General features: G+C 48.1%; 2 protein-coding genes across 2 annotated transcripts in view; both read right to left on the bottom strand.

The window, feature by feature from the left end:
• Positions 1 to 2,348: 2,348 nt before the first annotated feature.
• LOC100000545 (G protein-coupled bile acid receptor 1) lies at positions 2,349 to 5,228 on the bottom strand. The gene has a single exon (XM_087258300.1). The coding sequence runs from the start codon at positions 5,226 to 5,228 to the stop codon at positions 4,239 to 4,241; it is 990 nt and encodes a 329-aa protein (XP_087114426.1). The 3' UTR covers positions 2,349 to 4,238.
• A 1,362-nt stretch (positions 5,229 to 6,590) lies between these two features.
• aamp (angio associated migratory cell protein) overlaps positions 6,591 to 11,892 on the bottom strand; it is a 9,116-nt gene continuing 3,814 nt past the window's right edge. Inside the window, 4 exon segments of the mRNA NM_212938.1 lie at positions 6,591 to 7,101; positions 8,172 to 8,326; positions 8,420 to 8,510; positions 10,114 to 10,202. Of these exon segments, the coding sequence (NP_998103.1) occupies positions 7,026 to 7,101; positions 8,172 to 8,326; positions 8,420 to 8,510; positions 10,114 to 10,202 (411 nt within the window). The 3' untranslated portion in view covers positions 6,591 to 7,025.

Raw genomic sequence — 11,892 nt, 5'->3', positions numbered from 1 at the left:
TGTCCTTTGCTTGAAAAGACCCGATCTATTCCTGTTCATATGAGAACGCCCTCAGCAGGTTTGAGCTCCAGACCGTTTGCTATGACAACAACTCTTGGATGAGTTTTGAAGAACAAAACGATTCTGGATCGAGTCAATAACCAAATCCAGCTAATTGAGTACAGCATGAACGAAGAACAGACCCCTGTGGGCTATTGCACAATAGTGGAATCAAGAAAGCCTGGATGACAGAAAAAGCCCGGCTTGACCTAATTTAATCGAGTCCTCCTGGCTTACTCTGTTGCACTTTTTTCTGATCCAGAGGGGTATTGCACAAAAGTAAGATAAGGGAATAAGCTGGCATTTGGAGGCTATCCTGGCTGAATGTAGCTTTGACTCAGTTGCATGAGAGCAGGCTAAATTAAGCTGAAATAAGTTACTACGGAGATTTATTCTCTGCAGCTAGGACCTAACATCTTCAGGTATAGAAAGATAATGCATTTAAATTCATTATATAATAATATTTATTTTAATGATGAAAAAATAGCTTAAAATCATAAATGAAAGCAACATATAAAGAATATAAAGGATCATACAGATGAAAATTAAATGAACTTAACAGATAAAATAAATCTTCACAATAAATTCATTAGCATCATGAATGTCCACTGATCACATTTAAGACAAAATAAACTATTTAATTTCTTTATTTTCTGTAACTCTCTGAATGAAAGTAATGGGAGTTTCCTGATTGGTGGGCGAGAGGGGCGTGTTTGAACTCATTACCTGATTGGCTCAGATTGGGTTTAATCCATACTTGCATCATTGATTCTGTGATCGAGCTCCTGCTCTTGTCCTGGCTATCTGCATCAGGCTCCACATAGCGGCTCGTTCCTATCCTGGATCAGCAAACATGTAACGGAATAAGCCAGGAGGACCCGATTAAACCAGGTCAAGCCGGGCTTTTTCTATTATCCTGGCTTTTTTTGATTCTACTTTTGTGCAATACCCCTCAGATGAACGAGCCGAACAAACTTTGATCAATTAATTTAATCTTTATCTATATGATGATTTATATTTCGTTTTCATTTAGGATATTTCTTTCAAACGGAGTCTGTTTGATGTATTACATGTTTCATCATCATCAAAAATATGCAATTATATTTTAGAAACATTAAAATATGACATTGTTGACAATTCTAGTTTGTAATTTTAGTTTTTTGAAAAATCTCATTCGATTTGAAATGTTTTGTCCGTCTATGCCTAAAGGTGAACAAAGTCTAATGAACATGACTGTAATCCATAAAACTGTTTTCAGTGCACAAAATATGGTTGTGTAAATTCACTGAGAAATAAATAAAACTACTCATTTATACTGAACACGGCATGTGCTTTCTCCAATCATTCTGCTATTTTCTTTAAGCTACATCTCCCTATATTTAAATCTGAAATGGATATAAATGAACATACACAAAATGATTGTGTAATACAATAAAACACTTATATTTTCCAACTATTAGACATCCAAATATGTAAATAGCCAAGAGCATGGAGTGACACCAGCCTGTGACCTCTCCCACCTGCAGTTCTCCATGATGGATGTCCAGCGTTCTCCAGCCTCCGGCACCTAGACTGCAGCTCTGCTCAGGAAGTTTGACCAGAGGAGAAATGGCCGTGCTCAACTGAGCCTGGTTTCCCTCCTTCACTTTGCTCAAATGGTGAAGTTTGTTCCTGTCGCCACTGGCTTGCTTGATTCAAGACTTGTAGAGCTGCGCATGGATGGATTTGCTCTTTAGTGTTTGGACTTTCAGCTGTGAAGATTAAACCACACTGAACTGAGCTGAACTTCAGCTTTAACCACTGGACTAACACAGCTTCAGTTCACTGTGATCTTCTATGTGCTTTGACACGATCTACAGTCTAAAAGCGCTGTACAAATAAAGATGAATTGAATTGTAAAGCACATTCATTTCTAGTAGCATTGGCAATGAAACTATATAGGTCACTAAGATTAATCTTAGCCTGGTTGTTAGCCTGCTCTGGAGCTCAGGCTAGCTGCAGAGAATAAATCTTCATATTAACTTAATTCAGCTTAATTTAGCCTTAATTCATGCAACTGAGGCAAAGCTACATTCAGCCAGGAAAGCCTCAAAATGCCAGCTTATTCCCTTGTCTTACTTTTGTGCAATACCCCTGATTAAGCAGAGCAGAAAGCAAAGAAAGCCAAACTCCATCAGCTGAGAGAAAAGACAATCAGATTAAGCCTGTGCTATTGATGAAGGTTCATCACAGCAGCTTTAGGTGGAGCTTCACACTTACACACATGTAAATATACGAGTAAAGCTGCTATTTAGGCAAAAGCAGAAGACTGGCTTATCAGTGTTTATCCATTATAGATTATGCCCAAGCATATTAGTATGACATATTCAGATGACCACTTAAATATCTAAAGATCGTTTACAGTAAACTTTGATCACAGTATTGCCTGATATGATGTTCTGTTATCTGGCATCACTGGGCTGTTCAGCATCACTGTCATACTAATGTAAATGTCTGATCTTTTGTTTGTTTTGTTTTCTAAAATCAAATCAAACCGTGCCTTCTCCTTCTAAACAATGACTATAATCCAAGAACAGCGAACATTTTTACAGCATACAAAACACTTCAGTACTTACTTTCTGAGAATAAGAATAAGCATGTGTAAGTGGACCAGCGCAAGGTATGACATTAGCATATTTCTGACAGAATCCACCTGTGCACATCCTCAACTGTGCTGTAAATACAACAGATCATCAATAATCCATTAACAAGTTCCTCCACAAACTAAATGCAGTTAATTACAGTTCTGTGGAGAGAATGAGTAATAGACACAAGTACAGACGCTGCTGCTGCTGCTGCTGGACACGACGCAGACGCGGTTACGAGTGTAGACACACGGTCATTGTTCATCTAGTTATGGAAAGGGAGATGTGGGCTATATAACGTTTATATAATAGTATAGGTGGGCATAGATTAATTTTTGATTCCAGATTAATGTCACTGTAATCTTGGATTTAATGTAGATTAAAATGGCTCGTTTGAATCTGCCGAAGGCGTTCAGAATATGTGTGCTCCCCAAATAATGACTAAAGTAAGTCTTAGAGAGGGGCTTTCTCCAGCCAGGTGGCGCATTAGAGCAGGGGCGCATCTCCTGTTTCCATAATGCATCAGAGACTGCAGGAGGAGCTGTTCTACTGTGATAATTGGTGATGAAAATAAATGATGTACAGTAAGATGTACTTGTGTTCACTCACTGTTTATTCAGGTAAACATGAGTGTTGAGCTGTCGGCCTACATAAGCTCCAAACAGCCATTTCTGATCACCTTAATCCCACTAAAGTCATCACTGAACTAAATAGAAATGGAGTTCAGACATGTGGAGTCTGCAGATATCAGTGGATTACTGAAGTAAACACCGCCATCACACTATTACTGTTATGTAGGACTTTCACCATACTTTCCCACAAGATCCACACACACGGCCGTCAGTAGACCGCATACACACGCACGCACGCACGCACGCACACAGACACACACACACACACACACTGAAATATGGCAGTTTTTTCCTTTGCACTCGCTGTGCATTATTAAACTCCACAACACTCTCAGCAGTCCTCCTTCCTCCTTGTCTGTGTCTAATACTTCAGTTTGTCACAGGGGCATGAATGAAATGTTCATGAGTGAATATGAAAGCTAAAGTCAGCCAAAATGACAGGAAACTCTTAGATGACAGCACTTGACATGAACACTTCATTATATTATTGTCTATAAGGAAGATAACTAGACTACAGATGTCCATGTAAGTGCAGTCAGGAGTGTCTTCAGTAAGTGAAGGATCCAGAAGGGCATTCTGCTGATGTGATTCAGAAGGGCACTGGCTCACCGGTCAGGTATACATCAGCTTGTGTAGAACAGACCCAGCTCAACTTCACAATAGATTAACAGCCATATTTACTGTATCGCGTGATAAGAGTCTGGCGTTAACGCTGATTACGGCCCACCACTAATAAATAATCAAACTGATATTGTCCTTTCCAAATGATGATCATCTTTATTTTTAAATCATACAGAAATCTCCATCTTCAGACAGGATCAGAGTGAGGGAATGTCCTGCACAGTACCTGATGTTATTTCTGCCATTCAGTGCAGATTCACAGTGTTCACGGACTCTTCTTGAGCAGCTCATGACCTTCAGATACTTGATTCTTGATGTAAAGTCAGACTGCAGGACTGGCGTGTGTGTTTCTGCAGCGCTTCTGCAGTTTGCGGATCAGTTTTCTGACTGGATCAGTGTATTCCTTGTTGGCGAGACCCAGGAGAAGCGGCACAACCGCAGTGCTGCCGATGCCCACACAGGACAGCACAATGTGTCTGGTGCGACCGCTGCGCCCCGCCCGCCTCAGCAAGAGCTCCACGCCCACATGAGTGTACACTATATAGGGCCCCCAGCAGGCCAGAAAGGCCAGGGTCACGGCCGCCACACAGCAAGCGTAGCGCAGCTCCATCCGCCGCCGCTGCTCCCGGTCCGCCACTGCCCGCTGCACACGCGTGATGCCCCGCAGCTGCCCACGCGTGATGCACAGCACACGACACGTCATGGCGGCGATGGAGAGGATGGCAGGCGTCAGCAGCCCGTACACCTCCAGATAGATGAAGGCGTTAGGGAAGATGCTGCGGTACGAGCAGTGGGGCAGAGCCGTGGTGTTGGGCCGCGGGCAGCATCCGCTATGCCCCTGAAGCGCTCTGTTGTTCCAGCCAAAGGCAGGCAGCAGGGCAAACAGCAGCGGCAGCACCCACACGGCCAGCAGTGGCAGCAGGAACCGGCGGTGGAGCCACAGCTGTCCACGCCGCAGGGGGCTCGCGATGCTGCGGTACCGCTCGTAGTGCACCAGCACCAGGTTACACAGAAATGCCAGAAACAGGAAGTTAGGGAAGACATGCACCAGCAAACAGGAAGTGAAGCTGAGGGGGCGGTTCAGACCCATCCAGGGGATAAAGGGCAGCGCCACGCCGGTGCAGACGCCGGACACCAGCAGGCTGAGGAAGAAGAAGTGCTGCGCGCCGCGGAGCCGCCGGCTGCAGGCAATGGCCAGGATCAGCAGCAGGTTCAGCAGGATTATAGCGCAGGAGACGGGCAGCGTGGTGGAGTAGATCAGCCGGACCTCCACCTCACTCACTGACATGTTCTGCATCATTACTGCCTCCATCCACAGCAAACCTCCATCAGGAGAAGAGCTGAACCTGCGGAGAGCAGCACATCACTCAACACAACCCAAACTAGCAGCTGAAGCACAGGAGAACTCACAGATCAGTCCAAACCCACACGAAGAGCAGACAGAGCCATGCAGCACCATACAGAGATATCAGGACACACGACTACTGCAAATCTGACTCATGAACACATATTTACATTTCAATAAGGAAACATTAATGATGTCTGATCTAGAACCTGTGCTGAATATTCCGGCTCACCTCATTCTTTAATGATGTTAAACTTCCAAATGATGAGTAAAGTCGTAATAAACACCGGCAGATTCCTCAGAGAGTGTTTCTATTTCTACAAATTTGTGTTTTAAAATGCAGTAAATGAACCCGTCTGACACACGGAAGCGGTTAGCTGAGAGAAAACAGTCTCAGTGTGAAAATACAGCGAATAAAAGCGGCAACAGCTGACCAAGAGTACGATGGCAAAGTGCAGCGAGTTTCATTTAGAAAATGCTTGTATTAAATCTTTCCTCTCTGTTTCATGTATGATTCAGGACTAACATTTAACAAAACTTGGTTCTACTCTATAAAACGTCCATTAAAAGCATCTGAAGACCAACATCAGCACATTAAACAAGTGAAGCGCATGCTGGAATACCTGCTGCCTGTAAACGCTCCATCTGCCCCGTTTACAACAGTGAACGACGATCAACCATAAACTCAGCTGAGTTTCCTGAAAACCTTTTCACGAAGCAAACAAACAGCCAGACAGAACACGTACCTCTGCCCAGCTCGACTTGAGCTGCAGATGAAGATTGTCTTCGATTTTGTCGACAGTAAGAAGAGTCTGCAGGAGTGTCCATCATCTGCAGATCATCCAGATCCTCCACAGCGCACAGAAGCAGAGAAATGAAGAGCCGCACTCATAAAGCTCCACAAACAGCCTGTAAACCTGCGCTGACTCAGGAGCGCTGTGTGCAGATGACGGACGAGGAGGAGCGCAGATCATGTAAACACTCGCTCTACATCACCATCGTCTGAGTCTGTCTCCAGTACAGCAGGTCTGACTTAAGTAAACTCTCAATACTGTCATGTTCAGTTCTGCAGCAGGTCGGGTTTCTCTGATCAAATATGTGAATAATTCTGAATGAAGCCAAAGTTCTGCTTCGTGTCTCTGAGTGAAACACAGATGGTCTGGATCACCGTCGTGGAGGAATGGAGGACACACAGCTCCTGATCTGGGATCAGTCTTGCTCCTGTCTCACTAGAGAACTGGCCTAACCCGTCTGATGATCTACACACAAGCAGAGCTGTATATACAAAAGTACAGACACTGACCCCAGAACAGACTCGACCGCCAGACGCTTTATTATCAGCTTTGTGTTTATTCAAAGTAGATCTTTTGGCATGTTTAATCACTGAAATACCTCTTTACAGTGGAGGAAAAGGAAGGCTGACAGCATGTTTGTGTTGTCTGATCATTAAACACAGCAGGATGAGGAGTCTGATGATGCTCAGAGCTCTAACAGAAGGAGAGCAGCTGAATCTGAGGCGCAGAGGGAAACTGTGTGTGGGTTTACAGACGCAGAGCGGACCTCTCCACAGCACAGCTCCAGGGTTACTGCTGACACTCACCCTCACAGAAATAACCAGAACAGATCAGGCAAACTCTCCTGGATACAGTCAAAGCCAAAGACAAGAGCAGGCAGTCGCTCAGACCTACAGAGAAGACTAAGATATCAGCGCTCAGAGGTGATGAAGGCCGCGGGGCCGCACTGGTCCACCGGGGGACGCAGCTCCTATCGGTCTGGCCTCTGCAGGCAGAAGACTTTGGCTTTATGGTCTCCGCCGGCCGTGACGGCTACAGACGCCTCTCTGTGGGAAAATAATGAAGATCAAGATTTCAGCCATGGCGGAGAGACAACATGAAGACAGCAAAGCATCTTTAAACGCAGCGATTTATCGACAAAAAGATCATCATGTGTTCAGAAGATGCTCCACAGTACAGGACTGACATTACTGAGAGATCTCTCATAACACAGGCTACAGATCTGCAGGTGATGCAGTGTTACACTGTACTGAAAGAGGACATGTTCTGCAGATGTGCCGGTGTTTGTTTATTCCTGTACATCTGTGTAGAAGAGGACTCGGTTAGCTGCAGAGCTGCAGAGGTGAACAGTTCTGTTATATAATCTAACCCATCCATTATTCTGCTCTATATCGATTATATCTTTATATCCAAGCTCTTCAGTGTAATGCTTTTCCACTTATTACAGGTTTCAGACACACACACACACACACACACACACACACACACTAATGCCTTCATATCTGTTTAAGTTTGGGCATCAGTGAGGATCAAGCATGAGAACGATGATCGACTGGCTCTAAAATTAAATTCTTTCATTCTCTCTGATTGGTTAAGCTGGTATTTGGGCGGTAGTTTGATATTTCATTTGAGTGATTTAATTATTTTCTGAATCCTGTCAAAGTTTTATCAACATTTTAACAGGACTTTAATATATATTTTAATTGCATGTTATTTAATTGTTGCTATGATGCACACAGGCCCCGCCTCTTGCTTAAGCTCCACCCCCGATTAATTGAGCACTCGCTACTCAAACCTGTGGATTAATGGAAAGGGTCCATCCCTAATCTCTAACTGAGACATCCTGGAGACCGCCGGCAGCCTCATACATATGCAGGATGGGTCAGCTATCGCTCTCCAACAGAACTCAAAGCAGTCGGAACAAATGATGACAGTGTTCATACTAACTGTAGTCCTTTCAGACAGATGTAGAGGATATGCAGAGCAGACAGAGCCTCCTCAGGTGTGCGGAGCAGACATAGACAATAACAGATGCACAACACAGTGACAAGCTCTCAGTGTCTCTCCGTTTTACACACACACACACACAGACACACACACAGACACACACACACACCGGTTCAGCACGAAGTCCAGGATCTCCGCAGAGTGTCCATGAAACTCCGACACCAGCACACCTGAACGAGCATCCCACAGGCTGAGCACACCTGAGAGACTACAGGTGCACACCACTGCAGACTCCGCCTCCCACTGCAGCTGCACAACTCCCACCTGCAGACACACACACACACACACACGCACGTTTATGCAGTGCACCAACACAGAGCATCAGGCAGTGCTGCGCTTCACTCATGATCCTCTTACCTCGTGTTTACACTGGTGTCTGAGAGTGTGTGTGTTCAGATCATAGATGGCCAGTGTGCCGTCCAGATACGCCACAGCAGCGAGAGGCAGCCTGAAACACACACACACACACTCGTGATGCACAGCCCCTTTCTTCAGTATATTCTGCATGTCAGCACCTGTCCGTCAGGTGAGTCTACAGCCCAATCTCAGTTCTCCACCTTAGCCCCTCCCCTTACCCTAACCCCTGGTTTTGCCTGTTCACGTGAAGGGCTGGGGTGTCTTAATTCTCTTTATCTTGAAGGTGTAGGGCTTAGGGCTCGACACCCCTCGAAAGAGAGATTTTGCAGGAGCACACTCGAAACCAACAGGTGAGAAGATTTGCCAGAGTACACCGGCCACAGCGGCAGGACAGCTGCACACGGACGTCAGGAGATCCACAAATCTGTGTTTTGGTCATTATTATGAATTTTTATAACAAGCAAGCACATGTTTTAATATTTCATAACCGCGCTCGTGTTTTACCATCATGCTTTTATCAAACACTAAAATAAAAGCCGCTAAATTTGGCGATCTATAATCCATAATCTACCTCCTGTACAGCAGCCCCACAACCCTGACACTGCAGGACCTCCAGTCCCCTGTCAGAGCAGTCTAGTGTCTGTGAGGAGCCGATTACAGCGTCTGCTATAGTGTTAGTGCTGTTTTCTGTGTTTATACAGATGAATATGGTCACGGTGTAAATGCGCAGTACAGTTATGATCTTACAGCTGCATTACACCCTCATGATACAGAGATAAATGTCCTGAAGATAAATAGCAAACAATAACAATAGCACAACTCCAGCAGTCGCCGTCGTCTGATATGAAGTAAGAGATGGTGATGACGTGTGATGACGTGTGCAGGTGCTGTCGTGCTGCTTAGAAGGGGACATTTTGAAGCCCTTCCCCTTCACACTCTGCTTCAAGAGCCAAGGAGACCAAACTAGACTGGACCTGCATCATCAGTGTAGTCTGTGCTCCTCTGATCTCTGTACGGTGATGAACTGGAGCAGCAGATACACTCACGCTCCCTGCAGAGACCCTCACAGACACACTGAACGCTGGTAAACCCTCTGTGCAGCGTCTTCATCGCGTTCCTCCACTATTCTACACATAACCTGATCAGTGCTCTCTGAGGGAGCAGATCAGCTCATCAGGAGGATGATCAACACTCCGCCTTCAGGAGATGAAGGTTTACACTGTCATTTCTGTTATTATCAGATACTTATGCTAGCTGTGTTTGCTAGTTTGTGGTTAGCGTCCTCATTCCAACGCTGTTTACACCAAAAAAAAGCATCTGATTTAAAGCGACTGATTTACATGTTCAGATGCGCAGAGACATCCAGCGGCGAGACACGTGCGAATGAAGCGGCGTGAGTGGAGTGTGTCACGTGATTCATGAGCTTAATGTGCATAGCGCTGTTGTTAGTGTCCCGGGGGGAAATCATCCAGCACACACCGACAACAGCTCATCAAACTGGGCTGAGCTCAGTCAGACGCACTGCTGAAAGCTCCATCATCAGGCTCAGTGTCTGGAGGAGCTGATGAACTCAGAGCTGCTGCACCTCTGACAGCATCTAGTGGACTCAGCGCTATTTATCCGTGATTACTGCGTCTGGTGTGAACACGGCTTGAGTAGACGGTAAACAAACACAGATTATCTCGTGTACTCACACATTACAGAAGCCCACAGACTCTACAGAGTTGGAGTCCTGCGCCGAGCCGCTGCCTTCACTGGTCTGACTGGAGAACGAGCACAACACCTGAAGAACAGAACCAACAAGAACCACACACACACACACACACACACACACACACACACACACACACACACACACACACACAGGTGAAGCTCACAGCACAACCTCACACCATTCACATTCACCATTCCCATTCACTATATCTGCAGCTGTAACACGTCTGCTGATACACTAAGAGAATCAGGAGACCGGCGCTTCAGGAGACCGGCGCTTCGGGAGACCGGCGCTTCAGGAGACCGGCGCTTCGGGAGACCGGCGCTTCGGGAGACCAGCGCACCAGGAGACCGGCGCTTCGGGAGACCGACGCTTCAGGAGACCGGCGCTTCGGGAGACCGGCGCTTCGGGAGACCAGCGCACCAGGAGACCGACGCTTCAGGAGACCGGCGCACCAGGAGACTGACGCTTCAGGAGACCGACGCACCAGGAGACCGACGCACCAGGAGACCGACGCACCAGGAGACCGACGCACCAGGAGACTGACGCTTCAGGAGACCGGCGCTTCAGGAGACCGGCGCACCAGGAGACTGACGCTTCAGGAGACTGACGCTTCAGGAGACCGACGCACCAGGAGACCGACGCACCAGGAGACCGACGCTTCAGGAGACCGGCGCTTCAGGAGACCGACGCACCAGGAGACCGGCGCTTCAGGAGACCGACGCACCAGGAGACTGACGCTTCAGGAGACCGGCGCTTCAGGAGACCGACGCACCAGGAGACCGGCGCTTCAGGAGACCAGCGCTTCAGGAGACCGACGCACCAGGAGACAGGCGCTTCAGGAGACCGGCGCACCAGGAGACCGGCGCTTCAGGAGACCGACGCTTCAGGAGACCGGCGCACCAGGAGACCGACGCACCAGGAGACCGGCGCTTCAGGAGACCGGCGCTTCAGGAGACCGGCGCACCAGGAGACAGGCGCTTCAGGAGACCGACGCTTCAGGAGACCGACGCTTCAGGAGACCGACGCTTCAGGAGAACGACGCTTCAGGAGACCGGCGCACCAGGAGACCGGCGCTTCAGGAGACCGACGCTTCAGGAGACCGGCGCTTCAGGAGACCGGCGCTTCAGGAGACCGACGCTTCAGGAGACCGACGCTTCAGGAGAACGACGCTTCAGGAGACCGGCGCACCAGGAGACCGGCGCTTCAGGAGACCGGCGCACCAGGAGACCGGCGCTTCAGGAGACCGACGCTTCAGGAGACCGACGCTTCAGGAGACCGACGCTTCAGGAGAACGACGCTTCAGGAGACCGGCGCACCAGGAGACCGGCGCTTCAGGAGACCGGCGCACCAGGAGACCGGCGCTTCAGGAGACCGGCGCTTCAGGAGACCGGCGCACCAGGAGACCGGCGCTTCAGGAGACCGGCGCTTCAGGAGACCGGCGCTTCAGGAGACCGGCGCACCAGGTGACCGGCGCTTCAGGAGACCGACACTTCAGGAGACCGGCGCACAAGGAGACCGGCGCTTCAGGAGACCAGCGCACCAGGAGACCGGCGCACCAGGAGACCGGCGCTTCAGGAGACCGACGCACCAGGAGACTGGCGCTTCGGGAGACCGACGCTTCGGGAGACCGACGCACAAGGAGACTGACGCTTCAGGAGACCGACGCTTCGGGAGACCGACGCACCAGGAGACCGACGCTTCAAGAGACCGGCGCTTCGGGAGACCGACGCACCAGGAGACCGACGCACCAGGAGAC

Source organism: Danio rerio, chromosome 6 (assembly GCF_052040795.2).
Source record: "Danio rerio strain M-AB ecotype USA chromosome 6, GRCz13ab, whole genome shotgun sequence".
In the NCBI taxonomy this organism is placed as follows: domain Eukaryota; kingdom Metazoa; phylum Chordata; class Actinopteri; order Cypriniformes; family Danionidae; genus Danio; species Danio rerio.
The sequence above is the reverse complement of the archived record's forward strand: the minus strand, read 5'-3'. Positions and strand labels throughout refer to the sequence as shown.